This window comes from Cyprinus carpio, chromosome B10, assembly GCF_018340385.1.
Source record: "Cyprinus carpio isolate SPL01 chromosome B10, ASM1834038v1, whole genome shotgun sequence".
NCBI classification, from domain to species: domain Eukaryota; kingdom Metazoa; phylum Chordata; class Actinopteri; order Cypriniformes; family Cyprinidae; genus Cyprinus; species Cyprinus carpio.
The window spans coordinates 20,855,912-20,879,969 of NC_056606.1; the positions used below are offsets into that span (position 1 = coordinate 20,855,912).

Genomic DNA, 24,058 nt, shown 5'->3' on the forward strand with positions numbered 1-24,058 from the left:
CGATATGCCAGACCCAACAATGCAGAAGAGCTGAAGTCCTCTATCAGAGCAACCTGGGGTCTCATAACACCTGAGCAGTGCCACAGACTGATTGACTCCATGCCACAGCGTATTGCTGCAGTAATTCAGGCAAAAGGAGCCCCAACTAAGTATTGAGTGCTGTACATGCTCATACTTTTCATGTTCATACTTTTCAGTTGGCCAAGATTTCTAAAAATCCTTTCTTTGTATTGGTCTTAAGTAATATTCTAATTTTCTGAGATACTGAATTTTGGGATTTTCCTTAGTTGTCAGTTATAATCATCAAAATTAAAAGAAATAAACATTTGAAATATATCAGTCTCTGTGTAATGAATGAATATAATATACAAGTTTCACTTTTTGAATAGAATTAGTGAAATAAATCAACTTTTTGATGATATTCTAATTATATGACCAGCACCTGTATATACTACTACTAAAAACACCTTTGAAATACCAGTTAATCTTAAAAAAATAAAGCATAAACATAAACCCAAACAGGAATAAAAAACAGTTATCAAATAAGCATGTGTCCTATTCTTTGTCCTAAACTCTTGAAACATTGGTGTCTCATATTTTAAAGCAGTCAATGCAATCTGGGAAAGAAATAAATAACTATGGTAAAAGTGTTTATGACCAGTAGTGTAGGTCAGTGTGGCGCTTGACAGTGATTTCACAGCGCCCTCGTCTGCCGCTGCTATGCGCATGCGCCGCTCTGAGGAATAAATAAGGGCAGGGAAACCGAACCGCAATGGGACAACTCTTATTTCGCTCCAATTCTGCCTAAAAATACCCCGAAATGGCTGTTATCCTTGACGGGGTGTCATTAGAGGGTTTTTAGAGGGCTTTGGGGATCTGTTTGGCTACTGAAAGGGACTGAGAAAGTTTAAAAGGAAACGAACTTCAGAGACGGTCATGGAGGATTTCGGTTCGGCGCTGGAGAAGAACGTGGCGGATCTGAGCGTGATGGACGTGTACGACATCGCCGCGGTGGTGGGTCAGGAGTTCGAGCGCATTATCGATCAGTACGGATGCGAGGCTCTGTCCCGCCTCGTGCCCAAAGTGGTCCGGGTGCTGGAGATCCTGGAGGTGCTGGTGAGCCGCAACAGCATCAGTCCCGAAACCGAGGAGCTGCGCCTGGAGCTGGACCGGCTGCGGCTGGAGCGGATGGACCGGATGGAGAAGGACAGGAAACACAAGAAGGTGCTTTCACAGACTACAATATCTGTTGACCTTATCTAAATAACCAGCTCGTGCATTTAACTCTGTTTTATTGATGCTAGAATCACACAGAATTAAACAGACAGGTGACTAGTTTAGTTTTTCTGTGACGTCACAACATACTGTATATGTACAACTATGTTAGTGTTTTACATATAAAAGTATACATTTTAATGAAATGTTTTGTATTCGTGTTCAATTAAATTACTATCTATCTATCTAAGTGCATATTTATCTAAATGTTAGATAGATAGTAATTTATATATATATATATATATATATATATATATATATATATATATATATAAGATAGATAGTAATTTATATATATATATAAGGGCAGTCAAGCTATATTTTTTACATCAAATTAATCACATGTATAATTAAAATAATATTCAATAATAATTAAAATTAATATATCTTGAATATATGTATATATGTGTGTGTGTGTGTGTGTGTGTGTGTGTGTGTGTGTGTGTGTGTGTGTGAATATATTTTCAATTATTTTTTATTTATTTATTTATTTTTTTGAACCTGTGGTATTTTTTTCAGGATTTTATTCATAATAGAATTTATTCAAAATAGAAATCTTTTCTAACAATACAAGTCTTTACTGTCACTTTCTATCAGTTTAAAAGTTCCTTGCTGAATGTATACTGCTTTATTTCTATTACTTTTAGTACGCATGAACGTATATACATTGTTTTCGTTGCTTTAGTTGTTTGCCAGTGGTGTTTCAGAACAAAGCAGTGCATGCATGGGAATTTCGAAGTTCCTGTCTGGTACAGGAAATGATGTAACAATGTAACATCATGTCCACTGGGACAGTGAGCAAATATGTAACAAATCCTAATCTTATGAGTCTGATGTAAAATGTACTAAAGTAGTAATATAATACAGTGTGGGGTCAGATTCTACTGTGCTAATACTATGGTAACTTGATGTTTACTGAATGATTGCAATATTCTTATACTATGTTTATTTACATGCTACTTCAAGATGAAGAAGAATACTGTTTTCACCAGAGTACATGACCGTGGTATTGTAGCACATGAGAATCTCACACAAATGTAAGAATAGAGTAAAAACATGAGTATGTGAATATAAGCAGAGTTATGAATGCATCTTTTGTCTGTGTCCTTCTGTGAAGATGTTATTATGCTCCTGCTTTGTGTGTTTTTGCTGATTGTTTCAGACGTTACGTAACTCCAGTGAAGGTCAGCGGTTAAATATACACTCGTGTTCATTTTATGAGCCGCTCCTGAGATGTGTGTGTGTGTGAACAGGAGCTGGAGCTGGTGGAGGATGTGTGGAGAGGAGAAGCCCAGGATCTGCTGTCCCAGATCGCACAGCTGCAGGAGGAAAACAAAACGCTGCTCAACAACATGTCCGTCAAAGAGTGTCCAATGACGGAAGAGGATATACAGAAACAGGAAGGTAGTCTTAAAGCTCAGGGTTCGGAAAAAGAGAGCTTTGTGTCTGGAAAACAATATCCCACAATGCACCACGCTTCTAATTAGATCGAATACAACTTTATTTAACAGCCAAAACAATATATTTACACAAAATTGGTTTACAAATCTCTGAGGTTTTAAAATTTCTGAGGTTACACGGTTTCTTTTAAAGTATTCTTAATTCCCTCTTTCACAAATGAAGGCTTTAAAAAGTCTTAAATCATAAAATCATGGCATTAAATGTTGTGTGTTTTGAGAGATGTGTATATTTCTCTGTATTTTAATACCTAAACATTTCGACATCAAGATATATTTACTTGAGATGCTAAACAGAGATATGAAGTCTTGTTTTCTGAGAAACTGATCAAAATTAAGTGTTTATGCTTCAGATAAGAACAGTGGAGTATGACTTGTTCCCTTTGAATTAAGTGAGCCCTTGGGTCAAAGACGTTAAAGTGTTTAAGCATAAAAAAGTGTAATACTGCTTTAAACTGTTGTAGTTTTTCCCCCCAAAAATGCAAAAAGTTTTCTGTTTTATTTAATTGCAATTTTGTTTTTGTTTTTCTGAGCAAAAAATAAATATCATACATTTTCCCCTGATTTACAGAAGACACCCAGTAAAATGTCATTCAGTGTAACAATCTTGTCAGGCATATTTACAACAAAAATCAATTTATGACATATTAAAAGACTAATTACTTTCACCCCAAATACTAATTCGTTGTAATTTTACATTTTTAACATTTGCCGCTATCCTAGGATTTGCCCATTTGTCAGTAGGATTTTTTTACTAATTTAAAACACTATAAAATTTAATATGCTCCATTATTCTTTTAGATATTTTAATATGTACACGTCAGAATAAGCATGTTGTTTGAATTTTTGCATAAATATTGTGTTACACTGAATGACAATGTAACATAATTTCAACCAAAAACTTATTTGAAACCTTAAAAGTAGAAATTTTACTTACATTTAATGTCCTTTCTATGGACACAAAATCACTTTTGTACATTTCTTTTGATGCAGACATCTTAACGTCTTTGACCCCCTTACTTTGATCATTTTGATCACTTTCACAGAAAACTTCTTACCTGATGTCATTTTGCTTCTCAAGTAATGAATCCTGAACATTTGTACTGGGAAACATTGAATTTAAGTGAACTCAAAAGTAAGAATTTTATTTGCTTGGTCTTAAGAAGTCTTAAGTTTACTGTCAGAAAACCAGCAGAAATGCTGTGTTACTTGGACGTCACTCACATAAGACATACTGAGGTCATGTGATAACAACGTGGCATACTACGAATGTCTAATCTTGTTTCACTTAGCATTTTTTATGTACTGCATTTGTTCCATTTGGAACATAGCAGCATGCTGTTTTCCCAGCATGCCTGTTCTGGATATGAAAAGCAAACACGTGTGATCATGCGCATAGGAATTCTCAGGCATTCTTTCAGCTGTTTAGGAACTGACACAAACGCCACACAAAGCGTCCCTTCTCCATGTGAGTGAAGACGAGCCATGAGCAGCACAGAGACTCCACAGTGCCTCTGACACACTCTCGCTCGCCGAACAGTGTCCCTCTCAGTCCTGCTGGACGAGTTTGATTCAGTGTCAAACACAGCGCAGCTGTTTACACAAACATTCCAGCGCCGCTCTCAACGCTGATGTAAAGATACAAAGAGCTGTTTAAACAGAATGCAGGAAATTCCTTCCATGATAAGCTTTAAAAAGAATATTCATGGTTATTTAATGCACATGGAAAGCACCTGTTGCATATGCACACAAAATATTGGCAAATCTATTCTATGAATGTGTGTGTGTGTGTGTGTATGTGTGTATATAAATATATTTTTCTGTAAATGTAATATTAATTATATATTATAAATTAATATATTAATTTTAAACGTTTTGTAAATATATTGTATATAATTTTGTATTTTTATATTAACTGTATTTGTCTTAATAGCAGACTTATTTTACACAAGATTACTTATATGTAATATCAATTTACATTTATATATAATATATCATTATAAATGTAGTAGTATTATGCATAATTTATGTTAGTATTAGTACAATTATAAATAAGTGTAGTATTAGGTATATAAGTATTAATGATAACTGATTAATGATAATAGTATTAATGTAGAGTGTAAAAAATATATATACGTATTAATTATTTGACATCAGACTGTCAAAAGTTACAGTATTTATAAATAAATAATAATAGATAAATGCATAACAGTGACATTATATATATATATATATATATATATATATATATATATATATATATATATATATGCAAGTCATATATATATATATTAGTGCTGTCAAATGATTAAATCGCATCCAAAATAAGTTTTTGTTCACATAATATATGTGTGTGTACTTATGCAAGTCATATATATACACACATACAGTATATATTTTGTATTTACATGTCTATATTCATATTCATATAATTTATATTATATATAAATATATTTAATATACGAACATAACATATTTTTCTGAAATGTATACATGCATGTGTGTGTATTTATATGTACATAATAAATATACACAGTACACATACATATATTATGTAAACACACATACACACACACACACACACATATATATATTCAGTATATATGCAGTGCTTTGTAAAAGGCGTTGTGTGTTTTAGTGTGAGGGAGGAATTAAAAATATTTTTTAAGGTAACACAGCTTAAGTTGTATTTAACTCTAAATATTCCTTTAAGGCTTGTGACATTAAATTTCTAGGTCATGACAAACGTGAAGTGTGTCAGTGGTTGTGTGTCAGATTCTCCGCACGGACACGCATCTATTTCAGGAGCAGGGACATGGGCACTCAGTCAGGAAGTTATCTGCTTATAGCATCTGTCAGACTTCTTACGTCTGTCCTTCCAGTGACCTGTCCCATGCAAAACAGAGCCTCACCCTGAAACTTCCTGCATGCTAATGTGTCGATCGGTTCAAAAATGTCCAATATGTCATTGGTTAATACATGCCTTATATTTTGTTGTTTGTTGATTTCTTTTTTTTTTATTTGTGATGCCAGGCATGACCGAGAGGGAACGGCAGGTGATGAAGAAGCTGAAGGAAGTTGTAGATAAACAGCGAGACGAGATCCGTGCCAAAGACCGCGAGTTGACGCTCAAAAACGAGGACGTTGAAGCGGTAAAGAGCCGTGTTCTTGATGAGCAAATCCTATTGTTAGCAGCAGTCCATGCACAGACATTAACTGAAGGAAGCAAGATGAAGAGATTTCGAAAGTCTTCATTAAAAAAAAAAGACCTAATAATATCATAGCCTGAACATCTCATGAAATCACAGTGGATCAGAAGTGCATAATGTTCATCATATTGTGGAGGTTTAATGTGTCACTGATGTGGTTTCTTCCAGCTCCAGCAGCAGTTGAACCGGCTGATGAAGATCAACCATGATCTGAGGCATAAGATCACGGTGGTGGATGCCCAGGGTAAAGCGCTGATCGAGCAGAAGGTGGAGCTGGAGGCGTCTGGTCAGGCACGGCAGCAGGAGCTGGGTAACCTACTACAGGAAGTGTCCCGTCTTAAGGAGCGCCTTAAAGAGCAGGGCAAGATGAGCTCTGAGATGGAGGAGCCTGTAGGACCACCTTCTCCTGCAAAGGTACATGAATGTAGATGGGTGCTGCATTGATTGTGTTGGTTTTTCACACGTTTAAAAACTCATGAAATCTCTGACAAATAGATTATGAACTGAAGTTTTTCATTGCATCTTTACTTAATTCCAATGCGTTGAGACTGCAGCATTTCTATATCTATTTAGAGGAAGTAAGTGTGATCTAAAGTGTCAGGATCTTCACATGGCGTCCATAATGAGTCAGAATGAAACATCAATGAGTCACAGTCTCACAGAAGAAACAAGGATGAGAATAAAAATCAGTGGACAGTGTATATGGTGTTGTATGAATAAATTGAGGCTTCCAGTTAATTGTGAACTTTTGGGATTAATCGAATACGTTTAACATTGTTAAATTCAATGCAGTGCACACATTTACTTCATTTGATATTTAAATGGATTGTATGTAAGTTAATGACAGTTAAAGACGTATGGCATGGTATATTTGTTAAAAATTATTTGCATTAGTCTTTGTATTATTTAATGAAATTATTATAAAAGCTTACCACCTTGATATGAAATATCACATGTGAGTGAAAAAGCAATGGAGCCTAGTGGCTTTGCAGTTTGAGTGCACTATATTTATTTACACTCTTACACCTTTCAAAAGTTTTTTTTTTTTAAAGGAAATTAATACTTTTATTCAGCAAGGATGCATTAAATGGATCAAAACGGACCGTAAAGACATTTATTATGTTACACAAGATTTCTATTTCAAATAAATGCTCATATTCATCAAAGAATTCTAAAAAATCAGTTTTCACAGAAATATGAAGCAGCACAACTTTTTTCAACATTAATAATAATAAGAAATGTTTATTGAGCAGAAAATCAGCATATTAGAATGATTTCTGAAGGATCATGTGTCACTGAAGACTGAAGTAATGATGCTGAAAATACAGCTTTGCATCACATGAATACATTTTATTTTATAAGATCAAAATTATTTTGATTTGCAATAATATTTCACAATATTACTGAATTCATTGTATTTTTCAATGAAATAAATTCAGCCATAGTGAGATGTCTTTCAAAAAAAAATGGTAGTGAAAAAAAACTTTTGAACTGTAGTGTATCTATTTAGAGGAAAATGTAATCAAATTAAAAATTTTAGATGAATCACATCATGCTTAGTGAGAGTTTTAATCTCTTTTTTAAATCTCTAATATTATGTAGCATGAAAAAAAAATTCTGCAAGGAAATTTGAATAGAACAAAAACTCCTTTGCTGAAAATTTAGCTGATTGTGTTTTATTACTCAGATTTTGTGCCATTTTGTTCAGTAGATTATTTTGAACTATTTAATCAAGCAAACACTCCCGATAAAATGTTGGTTGCAATTTGCAATCCACATCTCTGTGACCACAGTCGTCTAAAGCGGCCCCTTCCTGGGGTCAAGATTTAGCTTCTGAGCTCCTCGCTGGGGGCCTGGAGACAGAGGAAGGTCCCCTCCATTTCATCCCCCACACCGGGGCCCCAGGAGCCCTGACAGATGACGGTGAGGAGGAGAAGGACGATGAAGATGCTGCGTTTTTATGGGTAACCCTGCAGCGGCAGCTTTTAAGGATAGCATGGAGTGTAAACTAACACCTGACCCGTATCTGCGTCACTAGGGCGACAACAACCCTGCAGAGTGTGTGACTGGTTCTGTGCACTAATGACTTTAGTCCTTTACACAGGTACACACTCATTGTGAAGAGTGTCGACTGGTGAAAGTCTTTCATTGTTAAAGCAGCCTGCATTTGTGCAAGTGTTTGTACTGAATGCAAACCATGTGACTGAATCAAATGTTAACTCAGTGATCATAATCACATGATGATGGATCGTAACAGAGAGGTTGCGGTCTATTGTAAAATAAAGCACTAATCATATACTGTTGTACATTAACAGCAGTGAAATCATAGGCCAGTTGCATAAACTTCGAAACCATGTTAAGACTGTGTCTAAAGAAGTAGTTACCAAGGAGTAATCAGTCTTACTTTTTCAATACAAATAATACCAATCTACCTTTTCATAACTGAATAAAAAAAGTTATGACCAGTCTTTAAGAAAAATAAGATGACTAACTTTTGAAGAATAGTCTGAATGGTTTATGCAGCCGGCCCCAGCTGATATTTGTGTTGTTTTGTGGATGCTCTGATAATGAAACTGTTTGTGCGACTCTAGTATAAATCAGTGCTCAGTGTAAAAGCTAGTGTAAATGACTGTAAGTGTTCCTGTCATCCACCAGGAGGCGCTGTGTGATGACGACATGTCCTCTGTAGATCCAAATGACCCGAACCGCCCGCGATTTACCCTGCAAGAGCTGCGTGACGTCCTGCATGAGCGCAATGAGCTGAAAGCTAAAGTCTTCATGCTGCAAGAGGAAATCGCATATTACAAAAGGTCAGCCATCTTAATACAGTCAGTCATATCTCTTTAAAATTAAAAAAATAATAGTTTAATAAGTATATGCAATTTATACATTCATGAAATATATTACTGTTATACTTTTAAATAACACTATATTTATAAAAGCTTGTTTTCACACGGCATAAAAAAAAAATAGAAAAGGTAAATGCTAATTTTTTTTCGCGCAGTTCTGAGAAAAATGTGAGAATTGTGTGATACAAATTCACAATTGCCAGAAAAAAGAATTGTGATATATACATTCACAAGAAAAATTCAGAATTTAGATAAAATGTCACAGTTACCTTATTTACTTTTTATTCCATGGCAGAAAAAAAAAAGAGTTTAAACTCAGAATTCCGAAAATTGCGAAAAATGTCAAAATTGTGAGTTGTACACTTGCAATTGCAAGAAAAAAATAATTGTGAGTCACAATTGCCTTTTTTACTTTTTATTTTGTGGCAGAAACAAAAAACAGAATTCTGAAATGTAAACACAGAATTCCGAGATGTAAACTTAGAATTTGGAGAAAAAAGTCCAAATTGTCATATGAAATCGCAATTGTGAGAAAAATCTGAAATATGAATTGCTGACTTATTTTTTGATCACTTTGGCAGTGACGAGCTGGAAGAGGATACAGGCCCGCCGCTCCCAGACCCGTCTCCTACCCTCCGGCCAAACTCACGCTCCAACTTTCAGCCCGAGTCGGGGATAAAACGACTGTGAGTACTGCTACAAGTGCCAAACGTACACACACACACTTATATTTCAAACATTTACGGCCAGATTTACTAAACAGTGCAAATTAGCATTAGGGCACAATCCAACAATGTTAATGGTGATGATTAGATTTAGGGAAAAATATGAAGTCAGATCATTTGTGAGTTGAAAGTTGTGTGTTACCAAGAGCAGTGCAGACAAACAGAGCCAATGATAGTAAGGTGTGTGTAATCTACTTGCAATACAGGTGCAAAACCAATAAGAAATGCTTTTTTGGGTGGTAAATGAAGGCACAAACACCAGTAAATTGACAAGCGCAAACCTTAGTAAATCACGTTGCATGATTCATTTAAATACTCTCCTCCCATAAATTTTGCGCCTGAAAGGAATACTCCTACAAAAGCACATGCAATAAGGTCAGCTGCAAAAATGACTGTTCACACCTTTTCAGCTCTTATTTTTCACTGCGTGTCTTTAGTAAACCCTAACAGCAGTGTTTAAAGCCAAAAGAAGGTATGCATTGGCACAAGCTGTTAGTAAATCTGGCCCTTATTCTGTAAAATCAGCATAATTCGACCCCTTAGTGTTTAACAACAGCCTTTGCGTCAGGAGCGCAAATATGTTTGCCAAAAATGTTTTCATTTATTTATGAATTCGGAATGTTTACAAAGGTATGCATTTATTCAAAGCAACTTGCATTGCAGACCAAGTATGCATTTTATCAGCGCATGCATTTCCCTGGGAATTTTGAGCTAAAGAAAACACAAGTTAAAGAAACACAAGACCATTAAAAAACAGTTGCATATGGTATGTTATAGTTAAAGAAACACAAGACCATTAAATGTTTTTTTAATATTTTATGGAATGAAGATTTTTAGTTTTGAGTTATGCATCTGAAATGCTAAAGACGGAGCAGTAGGATGTGAACAAATGAAGCAGAATGATGCTGCGGGTGGTTCTGGGTGTATCTTCTCTTTGCTCAACTCTTCATATCTGTGCCTCTTTGTAACAGGATCTTCACAGCCATTATGCCGATGGTGGCGGCTGGGTTGATTGCAGATGACCCCACTTTACAGCCAATCAGACGACTTATTTCCCTTGTACGAACTTTTGGTGGTTCACCTCTGTGTTCTTTGTTGTTTTAACACTTTATCCTCCCTGCATGTGATGGAGCTGCATGGCCCCCTCATCTCCCCCCCCCCCCCCCCCCCCGCCCCCCCCCCCCCCCATTAGAGCCACTGACTGTAAAGAGCATATTCTGATTGGCTGATTGTGGGGCTATCTGTGCGACCAATCAGCAGGAGGATCGTTAGAATCAGCCAGTCAGAATCAAATTCCCGCTCACTCCTCTAACACTCGTACTGCTGCGCAGTAACAACTATATAACATTGTTTCTGTATACTAGCGACTACAGAGTGCTTTATAGAGGCGTAGGGCGTATTAAATGCTTGGTTATCACTGCTTGTATGAGCTGAAACGTGTCAAGCAAGAGCACAGATACACAGCAAACATTTATGAGATGATTTTTGTAACTTTAGATCTGGACAGACCATAGTGAGACTGTAGGGATGAGGTTATGGTACAGTAGTTTGAAATGTGTAGCTCATATTTCATGGCAAAATTTAAAGAAACGAAAAGAAGAAATAAAGGGGAAAAAATAATCTCTCTATATAATACTATATATAAATGCATATATATATAAATGCATTTATATATAGATTTTATTTTAATATATGTAATTTAATTGTTTTTTTTTTTGCATTCTTCATTAAACATTATGACAATAAAAGCACAAATTGTAAATGGGAAAAAATGTGCATACAAAGCAATACAAAGTAATTGAAAAATTAGAAAAGATGTGCGTGTGTATATATATATATATATATATATATTAGGGCTGTCAAATGCATTATATATACGATTAATCACATCCAAAATTTAAAGTTTTGTTTACATAATATATGTGTGTATACTGTGTATATTTATTATGTATATATAAATACACACACATGCATGTATATATTTAAGAAGAATATGTTATGTTTATATATTAAATATATTTATATATAATATAAAATATAAGAATATAAATATATAAATACAAATAGAATATATGTATATATACAAATAGAAAAAAATTTATATATATAAAAATAAAAATATAATACAAATAGTAAATAAAAAAATATGCATAAATGCTTTCTGACATTGTTTTTTGACATTACAAAATGATGCAAAAAAATCAACCCTTTTATTTGTATTCACATTTTTTTTTTAAGGTACGGTGTTGAAATTATTTTATTTATATTTTATTTTACATTAGAATTGATAAAATTCAGATTGTATATTAGTTTAGTTTTTTTTTTTTTATAAAACAACAAACAAAACTCTCCAATCTAAATTCTTATTTTTGTTTTTTGATTTTGGTGTGAAATATGCTATTTCTTTGTGAAGTGTAGCGTAGCAATAAACTGCATTATTATCAATAGAAAACTACACTTGAAATGTTCCTGAGGGCTAAAAAGTAACATAGTAAACACAACCCATCAACTCCAAAATGTTTATGAAACAATCTAGTTTAATAAACATAATTTAATGACACATTCATGCATGACAATGCAAACCAGTTGTGCTGACGCCCTGTCTTACGTTCACAGGTTTAGCTTCTTTTCCCGCGACAAAAACCGAGGCTCTCAGAGGAGGATGCCGCAGATGGGTGACGGCTTCGGCTCGTGGGCGGGGAAAGATGATGTGGACACAGAACAGGCCCAGGAGGCATTACAGCACATGTAACGAGCACAACGCTCCACTAACCGCTAACCTGCACCATGTGAAGCTCCCTTTCATGGTCACTTTCACAGCACAACGTCTGCAAGCAGATGAGACAAGAGCTCACAAAGGGAACATGGGGGACGGGGCCGTTTAGAGTTACTGATAGATTCTGGCCCTCACCTTCGCCCAAAGATACTGTGAGGGAGTTTTATGTGCCTGTTTTGTTAGATAGTTAGACATTTTATTGCTATTGCAAACGACAAGTTACTGTAAGTAGATGACGCGGACGGATAGATTTCAGACATTATTCTGATGACGTTTAAAGAGAAGATGCCTTCAGTAGATAAGATACATATCTATTTTTAATTCAAATTGAATTATGAGTGAAAATATGCACATGGCTGAAGAAAAAATGTGAGATTTAAATTTTTAGTTGCAACACCCAGGCCAGAGATTGTCTGAAAAGGATGGTGGCATTATATGTTGAATTATGTTGAGATTGCACAGTAGCCTGATTCTTTCGGCACACAGAATTGAAATCAATATCAAGTATTCATTCTGTTGACATCCTTAATGACATGCTGTGTTATCACAGAAAAAAATACATTTAACTTGTCCCTCAGTTGTATTTACAGTAATGTACTTGATATGGAGGTGTATGGGGCAAAACATTAAGATCAGCCCTTTTATTAACTTTTGCAGTGCAGTGAATTGTGTTTTGTAGGAAGAGGATACTTTACTATTCAGTGAAATGTAAAAACAGTAATATTGTGAAATATTAGTACAATTTAAAATAACTGTTTGCTATTTGAACATATTGTAAAATGTAATTTTTTTTTCCTGTGATCAAAGCTGAATTTTCAGCATCATCATCAATGTTGAAAATATTCATATTTTTGTGCAAAAAGTGAAACATTTTCTTCAGTGTTTTTGATAAATATATACTTCAAAAGAACAGCATTTATTTGAAATAGAAACATATTTGAACATTTCTCCCATTGTAATACCCCATATACTTCTTTTGTACATGTGTTATCACATGATTTAAAAAATATATATATATTTTCCAAACTGAGTGGCAAGTTGGATGCATTTTCGGTGGTAATTGACAGCATGTCACAGGTTCTGAATTTAAGTCCTTAAACCCTGGAATCATGAAACACAGCTTTACGTGCATCATCAAGTGTTTCTGCAGCGCGTTAAAGCAGAACAATATTAATAATCCATAGTTTACTATTGGCATCTGAAGTATCTATCACATGGACAAATGTCATTCACCAGCGGTTTTGCATTGCTTGAATGGTGCTTTCACTGGCAATAATAGAAGGTTTGAGTGAAAGCATGGAAATGAGTGACTTTGTTAAAGTGGGTTGATAAAGGCAGCTTTGTAAGCTAGAAAAATACATGCCTGTGGGCCTTAAATCAATTGTTGAACAGCTAGTACTCCACTCAACTGAGAATGTTATCCAGCAACAAGAACTGGATCAAATGTATCATTATGAAGGTTTATGCATAACTCATCTCATTGTGTATTAAACTATTTTATACCATGTACTGTAAGAAACTGCTGCTCTTCATTTTAAGCCTCTCGAGTCAGAAATACAGAAAAAAAAGTGTTATATTGTGAAATATTACAATTTAATATAAGTTTATTGGACTATATTTTAAAATGTAATGTATTCCTGTGATCAAAGCTGAATTTTCAGCATCATTACTCCAGTCTTCAGTGTCACATGATCATTCTGAAATCATTCTAATATACTGATTTGATGCTCAAGAAACATTTATGATTATTATCAATGTTGAAAACATTTGTGCCACTTAATTTTTTTTTGGAAACCATTTTTTTGCATCCTTACTGAAAAAATGATCTTACCCACTTCTAGCATTATTGTTTAGATAAACTTTTATTTCAAACTAAATTCACATCAGTGAAAAATATATATATAGAATAAGAAAAGAGAGTCTTGTATGCAAAGCTTCATTCTCGATCTCTGTAAGAATCTCTGTGTCTTCTGTCTTCCTTTCTGTTGGAGTCTCTCTCTCGGCTTCGGTCCCGGTGGTGTTTCGACTCTCTTTTCTCTTTGTAGTAACCTCTATCATTCCCTCGATCCCAGTCTCTTTTCCTCTCCCGCCATCGGCCGTGTTCCCTATCTTGTTCGTGGTCTCTTTGTCTGTCCTCTCTCCCACTCGATGCATCCCATCTCTCCGCTGATCTGTTCTGGGGCATCATGGATGTCAGATTGATGGGCTTTCGGAAAGGTCTATCCCTGCCTCCGAACCTCAGCTGACCCGATTCCTTTTTGCCCCCCTGGCCTCCTCCGAGTCGCCGTGGAATCCAGCCTTGGAGCGTCCGCTCTTGTTCGAAGTCCACGAAGAGCTCGTACTGGTCCACCAGCAGCTTGTTGGCGTCCTTCCAGGCTCTCTTCACCGAACGCTCCTCCTTGTACTCGACGAAGGCATAGCGCTTGGAGAAACCTGTCACGATGTCCCGGACCAGACGGACCCTGCGGATGTCTCCAAACTTGGAGAAGACTTCCTGGAGCTTGTCCTCAGACGTCTGTGGATTCAGGCGTGCCACGAACAGCGTCAGGTGAGGGTCACCGGTCACACCCTTGTTAGGCTTGTAGCGGGCCATCATGGCCCTCCAGACGGCTTTGTCGTGGGGCTCCAAATCTGTGCCATCGATGCTGCCCGCTTTGAGAGGGTCATAAACCTTCGCCACTGGACTCCACTCACTCATCATCTGAGGGTGGAGAGTTAAGGTTACAATTTATAGATTACATAATTCATGCAGTAATTCATGCAAAATCGAGTTCCTAAAAAAAAAAACAATAATTTAATTATAATAATCTTTGTATTTAAAAGTTTCTAGATTACAATTGAAAATAATTTATACAATTTAAAAATTTTAATAATCCTTCGATTTAAATGTTTGTAGATTACAAATAATTTTGTAATAAAAAATAAATTTGTAATTTAATTTTATTTACAATAATTTATGCAATAACTCATGCAATCTAAACAAAAAATAACTTACTAATAAGTTCCTGAAAAGGGTTAACTATCTATCTATCTATCTATCTATCTATCTATCTATCTATCGCTCTCTATCTCTCTCCCTCTATATATATAAAAAGTTTTTCAGGAACTTTTTTAATTTTTTGCATGCAAAACCCAGTTTGTCAAAACACAAAAAGACAATTAAAAAAAATGTTGTATATAATTTTAATTTATGCATGTGAAATCCAGTTCCTATAGAAACAGGTAAATAAAAATAGACTAAAAAATATATATATATGATGTATATATATATATATATATATGATATTTTTGTGCATGTAGAATCCAGTTCCTAAAGAAATACTTAACTCAAAAAAGACTTGTATAAAATTAAACAATGTTTATTATTTTGCATTTTGTTAGACACATTTTTACATTTAAAAAAATCAGATTACATTTAGAATAATTTATGCAATAATTCATGCAATATCCTTTTTAAAAAATGATTATTCTTTTATTATTTATTCATCCCCACAACATTTCTCTGGAACACAGGGTTTTTTCCCCAATCCTCACACATCTGTGTAATATAGCGCACAAGTTATATGCACTTTATGTCATATTGATGGAAACCTTTTATGGAAAGAAATACCAGCATATCGGTTTGGGACGGCACAAGGGTGAGTAAATAATGACACAATTTTGATTCCTGTGTGAATTCTTACTTAAATCATAACTTAAGGTCCAAAAACAGAACTAGGGAAATTGTTTGTATTTGAATTTGAAAATATCTGATCGTGTTCTACATCAGGGGTCCTCAAGTTTAGAGGCCAAGCAGGCCGCATTCAAACTACATAATATGTGAAGGGCCACAAATTACAATTTTCATCATCAGACTTTATTTAATACCATATTTGCAGATTTACTGGTTTATTACTTATCTAAGTTTTGCTTGTCCTTGTCCTATTTAAAATAACACTGAACATTATATCTATCTATCTATCTATCTATCTATCTATATATATATATTTAATTGTATATTATCTGAAACAAAAATTTTATATTGTTTTGCTATATTTGTTATATATTGTTTTGGTATTTTAGGTGAAAAAAGATTGTTTTAAAGATAATGATAGAAAATATTTAAATGATATGATTAAAAAAATTATTGATAAAATATAGTTCACATTTCTTTAGAAAGAAGTATTATTAACTTAATTATTTTTAAAATAAGATATCATATTCTCCCACCATGATTCTGAAAAAAGACAACAAAATAACATGTAATTTATTAGTTTCTAGTAAAAATAAAATTCTGCAGTCTATTTATAAAATACAATATTAGAAGAACTGATAGAAAAACAGTTAAATGATTCAATGACTCGCTCATAAAGACTTGACTTGTTTCATTTCTGAACGAATCTCATTTTAAGTCACTTGTCTCCATCTGCTGGCGTTTCGTTGTAATTTATACAATCTTTATTTTAGATCCGAAATAGAAGCTTTTATTCTAGTACTTCTGTGATCATCTGAATGTTTGTAACGCAGATATAACGATACAAAACGCTTTGTAAAGATGTTTCAAATGTAAACCGCTCTCTCTATTTATTTAAATATCCAACAGTAAACGACAGTAAACATACGAGGCGACAATACATGGTTTATCTGTGTTCAAGCCATCTCTGGTATTTTCATAATAATAAAGTATATTTATAATCCAGTGCAGATCGACATAGCCTTTATTACCACACAGAACCGCACATCAGCTCACAAAATGAAGTTATATCAAACACTCGGCTGATGTTGTGGAGTAAAGTCATGTTATTAAACGTCCTCTTTTGTACAGCTCTTCTCTTTTAAGATGTTTGGGGCTTTTAACTGTACGTTATTTACAGCGCGTTCAGAGATCGAACAGCTTTTACTACTGCGATTGTATACATTTAATAAAAATAAAAAAATCTACCTGCCTAATATTTTGTAATAAATTTGGCGATTCACTTGGTTTTAGGAAGCAGCTTTTATATTCGTTGCCAAACTAACGTTGGCTGATATCATCCAGTCATTTACAATAATAGACGCAATCACGAAGAAATAATGTGCTGTACAATTTCAGTTTACAACTCGAAGTCATATGCTTTCGAATTCGTGAACACTACACATTCTGTTTATTTATTTTTTAATATTGAATAAAAGCATGTAAACAAACCTTGTGTGCGCGTCTTCTAAAACTGTCCGTGTGGAAACTCTGGCTGTGCCGCTCGACGGGCCGTGCTCGCGTCTCTGACGTCATCCGGTTTACCGCGCAATCCATTGCGTCACTGTCTGTGTGTGTGTGTGTGTGTGTGTGTCTGTGTTTAAATAAATCAATATTCCCCAAAAAAGCCGTGGTTTACAGTGAAGTTATAAAACATTATTTCCGGTCCTTGATTCTGATTGGTCGAGACACATTCGAAGCTATATATTATATATATTATATAATATATATATATATAAATAAATGAATATGAATAAATACACATACACAAACGCATACTGAATATCTAGTGTTAATACATTTTTAGACATAAAATGGACATTTATTCTGAAACATTCTGCTCTATTTGTAGGCCGCTAATTAAATAAGCATATTTGTGACATTGAAATCATGCTGAGAACATGATTATCAGGGTTCAGTGAAGTCAGCTTGCGTGCTGCCTTCATATAAAAAAAATATAGAATAAAAATTTCTGTATATACAAAAACAGAGGCAAAGCACTGCATAAAATCATTTATTTAAACAATGCATCTACCCTCTCATACAGATTGATTGACTCTCAGTCAGCTTTTGGTCATCAACCCTCAGTTTCTGTGTAACAGGTACAGCTTTGTTCAAGTTAATCACGGCACGCTCAGCATTGTACAACGGTAACATCTCAAACGATATCAAAGTTTGCTTTCACATTCCAGTTTTCTGAACTTTTTAAAATGCTGCTCCTTTTAGCGTCGCCGGTTTTCTGCATCAAACATAAACGTTTGGGCATTATAAATAATTATTGCTAAGCCTCTAACTACCTTAACATTAGTTTAGATTAAGAAAACTCTTATAAAAATGCATAAAGTTGGACTATAACTGCATGCTTTGGAAGCACTGATCTACCAATATATAAAATATACAAAAAGAAATGTGCCGAAACTAGCATGTCATAGAGCAGGATAAATATCTTAAAAGTAGGACACGTCGAATATGTACCGCAATCTATCACTGTGTGACATACCCATACACTTACTAGCCCAAAACATTCTGTTTACTAAGGCAATGATTACATTAAAAACTGTCTAGTTAAGAAACAAGGTGTTTTTCTCTCCTCTAAATACATTAATGCTTTAGCCATGGGTGAGCTTCTATTGAAGCTTTACTGCGGTCCCCATAGTCGTAAAGAAGTTCTTCTCCTTCCTGGATGTCTCTGGAGGCCACGAGGATAAGGTGAGGTATTCCAGTAATATCGTGGAGTTTGGTTTGACAATTGCCGTTTTTACTGTGGTTGATGAGCCTTCCCAATCGATCCGACTCCTTCGTAGCGTCCACACTGTCAGGGAAGGAATGTGCAAGATTTCAAAAGGAACAGTTCAGCCAAAAATGAAAAATGCCTGACACATTATTCACCCTCATGCCATCTTAGATGTAGATGAGATGTTTAGCCTTATATCACTCAGCATTGGATCCTCTGCAGTGAATGGGTGCCGTCAGGATAAGAGTTCAACCAACGGTTTGGAATTTAAAATGTCTTGATGGTTTTGTTTCTTACAAACACGCTGCTTTTCTGTTCACAAGATGTTAATTGACGGACTGGAGTGGTGTGGATTACTTGATGTTTTTATCTGACGGCACTCATTCACTGCAGAGGATCCATTGGTGAGCAACTGATATAATTTAACATTTCTACAAATCTGTTCCCATGAAGAAACAAACTCAACTACATCTTGAAAGGCCTGAGTGTGAGAAGTAAGTTTTAATTTTTAAATCTCTAGGACAGCTTACTACAGCTTCCTTTGAATAATTCTATAAATACTAGATGAAAGAAAAGTGCACTGTAAAAGATGTTTGTAAATTTAATGATAAAATAACACTAACTGCTTAACAGTAAGTTTTCTTACTATATACAATAAAAAAATAAATCTAATGGGACTTTATGTAGTTTTACAGCAAAATACTGTTACTGTTTTGGAAGTAAAAAAAAAACAAGTTATCTTATTGACAGTGAAAACCATAAACTGACATTCCCAGAATGTCCTGCAAGACACTTTACATTTATTGTTTTTTCCCCATCAGTTCTGTACATTAGGGTTTCATCACACTGTATGTTGTTACATGACTGTTTATTGCATTATTTTAGTGTCATGTGTGTTACCATGATGATGTTTTGTATTTGTATGACACCTTCACCTTCTTTAGTATTTATATCAGCTTGTGGAAAAGCTATTTGTGATGAGAGAGTGACAATGAATCAAAGTTCATTTTTTTAATGCTGGTTGTCAGTTTATTTTAAAGGTACAAAATAGCCTTTACTAAGTTAAGTTGGTCATCATTATTTTTTGTAAATTTAGGTTTGACATGTAAAATCTAATGTTGCTTCTGTATTTTTTAAATGCATTTATTTTTTATTAAAGCTGCTTCACCACCCCCCCTCACAGTGGGTGTGGTACCTACCAATATGTTTTGCTGAGATACTGGAAGTAATACATGTAGCAGCCAGTGGTTGGATCTTGTGCGTATAAAGCCTCCCTTTTTTTGGCGTCCGATATCTGCAGCAGATCTCCATGATACTCCACTACATACTGGCCTTTCTGGAACTTCTGTGTGGCGAAAACTCCCCTGCCCTTTCCTTCAATGTATCTGACCTGTCAAGAGCAACATGAAGCTACGCTTGTGTCCATCCTGCAGAGTTTAACATAAAACTGAATTCATCACATCTAAAATTACCATCATTCCATTCTCAATCCCGTTTGTGATCAGCATGTCTATGTGCCTCTTCTCTTCACACTGGCGACAGAAAACATGCATATGCATTAATATTATAACTTTGGCTGATGCAACGCCTATGAAAAACAAAATCTGAGCACTACCTTCAGTTCACTTTTGCTTTTTCTGGAGCTTCTTCTGATGGGGTAATAATCTGTAACCTTTCGGTTTTGAAGGCTATTGGTATCAGTACTACAAGACAAACATTGCTTAGTAATACAAGAATGTCAAGAAAGAAGAAGAAAATGTTCATAATACAGTCATTTTATAAACTGTAGACATTAATAATAATGATTGTTTTTTTTTATTTATTTTTTGATTTAGTTTTTTTTTTTTTGTTTGTTTTTTTTTTTTTTTGTTTTAATTAATTTTTTTGTTGTTGTTGTTTTTATTAGTTTTTGTAATTTTGTATTTCTTTTAAACATGGGTATATAGTTTTTTTTTTGTGGTTTTAGTACTTAAACTAAACAAATATAAGAAATAGAAACAAAAAATAAAATGGCTAAAATAAAAGTAAATTTTACATTTTATTTCAGTTAGTCTGTTTATGTTTTAGTTAATGATAATGATGGATAAATATAGTTTCGTAAAATAAAATTGATAAAGCAATCTTTCCAAAATTAAAATTCTATAAATTAAATAATCAATTTAAAAAGCTGGACGAGAAAGTTGCTCATCTAGTAGCTGAACAAAATGGAAAAAAATACCTTTAATTTTTAGGCAAAAATGTTTTGATTGAGATTCAAAGACAACACTGACTTACATTCTCTTTGCAGATTTCTTCACTTTAACTTTGCGACAGGCTCGTTTCCTCTGACTGGGGGAAGTGATGTCACTGCTGGTGTGGATGTATGATGCAGTGCAGTGCAGCTGATGCGTCTGCTCCTCGGCTCTGTGCACAGAGTGCTGCAGCTCTTCATTCACAGCCATTTTTGGGAGAATGAACCCACCATTTACAGTACTGCCTCTCCTGGCTGCAATACACACAAATCAAAGACTTGAGTGAACCTGACCAACGTCAAGAGACAGATCATGCACTTATTTCCTCCTTCCTTACAATCTCCATTCTTCTGTGGCTCATTTTGCGTGCAGAATAATCGTGAAGTTTTCCCGTCCTGGATGAGCTTGACGGAGATGGCTTCATGATGCTGTGATTTGGAGCCGCTGTGCTGTAAGAGATGGTGAAACGGAGAGCGTCCGTTGCATATGACGTCCTGCAAAACAGTGAGATTTAGAAAGGAGGCCCAACTGGCTTGAGTTTTCTGGGAGTCCAAGTATAAAGTAGTGGCGTACATCAAATTTTGGTTTATGAGGCATTAAATAATATACAGTGGAGTAGAATGTGGTCATGTATTTGATATCCAATGCAAACAACAGACATTTTGTAGTCAAAATTCACACACCGTGTTAAAAGAAAGAACATGGTGTACGTTATTATTGAAACAAAAAACCCTACATTTAGTGCAGCCTAAATGTTTTATAAAAACAATTCATTTGAATTATAATTAGAATCAATAGTAATTTCCACATATAAAACATTTTAGTGTTAATTTAATATCAATAATATAAGTTTCTACTTTTTGTAAAAACTGAATTTAAGCGTTTTTGTTGTCATTTATATTAGTTAACTTTTTAGTAATTCTGCTGTGCATTTTTTATTAGTTTTGTTTTGTTTTTTAAAGATCTATGTAGCAATCTTTTTTTATTTTACAAATATGATAAATGTAACATTACATAAAATGTTTTTTATATATATGTATGTGTGTGTGTATGTATTTGTATAAAACACTTATATATTATATATATATATATATATATATATATATAAAAACACATATTTTACACACACACATACATATATATATATATATATATATATATATATATATATATATACACATATATATATATATATATATATATAAAATTGCATAAATTGAGTGTAAATATAAAAAAAATTTAATATGTTAAGAAAAATGCTCCAAATTAAAATTAAATCTTAAAATTCACTGCATTACCTCTTGCACTTTGGTTTACCTAACATGTAAATACATATCTAAAAGTGTTTTTATTCCGTCTCAGTCTGTGTCTTTATACATTTTTATATTTTATTCTTCAATTAGATTATTTCTATGATGAATATTTATCATGTGCCTTGTTGTATTTGTATGTGTGCACTGGAAAATTAATTGCCTTGTGTGGCAAAAAAAGATCTTTCTGATTCTAATACCGATTATAAATGATATAGGATATAAATAATTGTGAAAAGCAGTAGTAAAAAAAAAATTATAATTACCATAAATATTTATCAGGAGGCGACTAACTTTCAAAATAACAAATATATATCAAATTCGATGGTAAATCGCATAAAATGTAGTTATAGTGATGCATCTTTAACAAGTTATTGATAATTGCTGATCACGCCCACACTGGGCCTGTAAACAGATGTTTATGATGTTGAACACCGCAGTGCTATTGTTCTTTTATCTGCTTTAAAGTGCACTAACACACACAAATCACACAATGCCTCATCCATTCACACAACTTATCAAACAGCAACAGCCCGAGCCAGTGGAGCTCGTGTTTCTGATGCAGAGCTGAGGATAAGAGCAGTTTAAAGACGCTTCTGCCATCAGATAATCCTCATGCCGTGTAACATACCCCGTTCATTTCAGTGCACTCTCTCTCTCTGCGAGGCGAGGCGAGGGTCCGGTGTTTTCTCCTCTACACTTGTTCTTCTAAACGGCGTGGAACGAGGACATTCACTAACAGACGGGGAAGAAAAAACAAACTAGAAACTTCAGCGCTGTTTTAATTAACGCTCCTCCATCCGAGCTGGTTTCTACAGTTTCACGCCGCCATGTTTGCACTTTTATCTCATTCACGGAAGGAAACCATGTGAGCATTTAAATAACCAATAATGTTTAGAAGTCGTGTTTAAAGTGCCCGGAAGATGGGGCTGTTAGGCGGCTCGCGCTTCCTGTTTTATTATTAGTTACAAAAATAAAAATTAAATCGCTATCGAAAAGCTAATTCGGTATTGGTAGTACATTTTTATGTTTTAATTTTAATTTTATGCGTTATTTGTATTTGCTTATTTAGTTTTAACAGATTTTTTGATTCTATAAGGTCGGTAAGAAGAAGCCTTGGGGGGGGGAATTATAATGTAAATCATATTTTTCTTAATAACTAAAAAACTTCTTAAAGAACCTTACAGAAGACTATAAAATAATTTTTAGTGTACAAAGACGTTTTGAAGAGTTGACCTTGGGTACTGAGTGTTTTATTTTCCTTAAAATAAATGTAATAATACAAATTTAAGGCGTTTTCTTTTATTTCTGTAAGAGTTTAAAGGTCAGTCTTGCAAACGCAATATATTATTTTTGTGTGATTCTTTAAGGACAGCAAATAGAAACCTTGCAAAGCAATGAAACTATCAGTATAATATATACCACTTAAAATAAATAATAAAATAATATATACATAACACTTTTTTTTTCATTTTAAAAATCGTAAAGGTATTAAATATCTTACAAGGCAATATAACATCTCAAAAACTTTAATGGTTTATGGACAAATTTTGTTTTGCATGCCAACATTAATATATTATGTACATATATAACATCTCAAAAACTATATATATATATATATATATATATATATATATATATATATATATATATATATATATATATTATGTACATATATAACACATAACGTTTTGAACTGTTGACTTTTTACAAATTTAGGGTGCTTTTTCATCTCTCAGTGTTTTGAGGACAATATAAAAAAAACTTATTTTAAATGTTG

General features: G+C 34.1%; 3 protein-coding genes across 6 annotated transcripts; 1 reads left to right on the forward strand and 2 right to left on the reverse strand.

The window, feature by feature from the left end:
• The first annotated feature begins 708 nt into the window (after nt 1-708).
• Nucleotides 709-13,798, forward strand: LOC109058993 (RILP-like protein 1). Of its 4 annotated transcripts, XM_042733227.1 has the most exons (9): nt 709-1,224; nt 2,529-2,679; nt 5,766-5,884; nt 6,110-6,355; nt 7,735-7,905; nt 8,597-8,751; nt 9,372-9,476; nt 10,487-10,574; nt 12,132-12,270. In XM_042733227.1, exons 1-9 carry the CDS (start codon nt 937-939, stop codon nt 12,135-12,137), a joined length of 1,329 nt encoding a protein of 442 aa, XP_042589161.1. In that variant the 5' UTR covers nt 709-936; the 3' UTR covers nt 12,138-12,270. The 4 variants fall into 4 exon arrangements, with proteins under 4 accessions (XP_042589161.1, XP_042589160.1, XP_042589163.1 ...); XM_042733226.1 differs by lacking the exon at nt 10,487-10,574 and having other exon boundaries at nt 710-1,224; nt 12,132-13,798; XM_042733229.1 differs by lacking the exon at nt 7,735-7,905 and having other exon boundaries at nt 713-1,224.
• A 317-nt stretch (nt 13,799-14,115) lies between these two features.
• LOC109058998 (U11/U12 small nuclear ribonucleoprotein 35 kDa protein-like) lies at nt 14,116-17,587 on the reverse strand. Its single transcript, XM_042733230.1, has 2 exons — nt 17,456-17,587; nt 14,116-14,992 (listed from the first exon to the last, which is right to left on the reverse strand). Exons 1-2 carry the CDS (start codon nt 17,558-17,560, stop codon nt 14,228-14,230), a joined length of 870 nt encoding a protein of 289 aa, XP_042589164.1. The 5' UTR covers nt 17,561-17,587; the 3' UTR covers nt 14,116-14,227.
• A 414-nt stretch (nt 17,588-18,001) lies between these two features.
• Nucleotides 18,002-23,194, reverse strand: kmt5aa (lysine methyltransferase 5Aa). The gene is made up of 7 exons (XM_042733236.1): nt 22,910-23,194; nt 21,306-21,462; nt 21,012-21,222; nt 20,353-20,440; nt 20,210-20,269; nt 19,937-20,127; nt 18,002-18,815 (listed from the first exon to the last, which is right to left on the reverse strand). Exons 1-7 carry the CDS (start codon nt 22,916-22,918, stop codon nt 18,605-18,607), a joined length of 927 nt encoding a protein of 308 aa, XP_042589170.1. The 5' UTR covers nt 22,919-23,194; the 3' UTR covers nt 18,002-18,604.
• Nucleotides 23,195-24,058: the final 864 nt, after the last annotated feature.

Excerpts from the sequence above, each read along its gene's own strand:
- LOC109058993 (XM_042733226.1), top strand. The coding sequence starts at position 937 with ATGGAGGATTTCGGTTCGGCGCTGGAGAAGAACGTGGCGGATCTGAGC. Across the intron at positions 1,225-2,528 it reads AGGACAGGAAACACAAGAAG|GAGCTGGAGCTGGTGGAGGA; the intron begins GTGCTTTCACAG and ends GTGTGTGAACAG. Across the intron at positions 2,680-5,765 it reads GGATATACAGAAACAGGAAG|GCATGACCGAGAGGGAACGG; the intron begins GTAGTCTTAAAG and ends TTGTGATGCCAG.
- kmt5aa (XM_042733236.1), bottom strand. Across the intron at positions 21,223-21,305 it reads GCCACAGAAGAATGGAGATT|CCAGGAGAGGCAGTACTGTA; the intron begins GTAAGGAAGGAG and ends TGTGTATTGCAG. Across the intron at positions 20,441-21,011 it reads AAGAAATCTGCAAAGAGAAT|TACTGATACCAATAGCCTTC; the intron begins GTAAGTCAGTGT and ends TTTGTCTTGTAG.
- LOC109058998 (XM_042733230.1), bottom strand. The coding sequence starts at position 17,560 with ATGGATTGCGCGGTAAACCGGATGACGTCAGAGACGCGAGCACGGCCC. Across the intron at positions 14,993-17,455 it reads TTAGAAGACGCGCACACAAG|ATGATGAGTGAGTGGAGTCC; the intron begins GTTTGTTTACAT and ends CTCCACCCTCAG.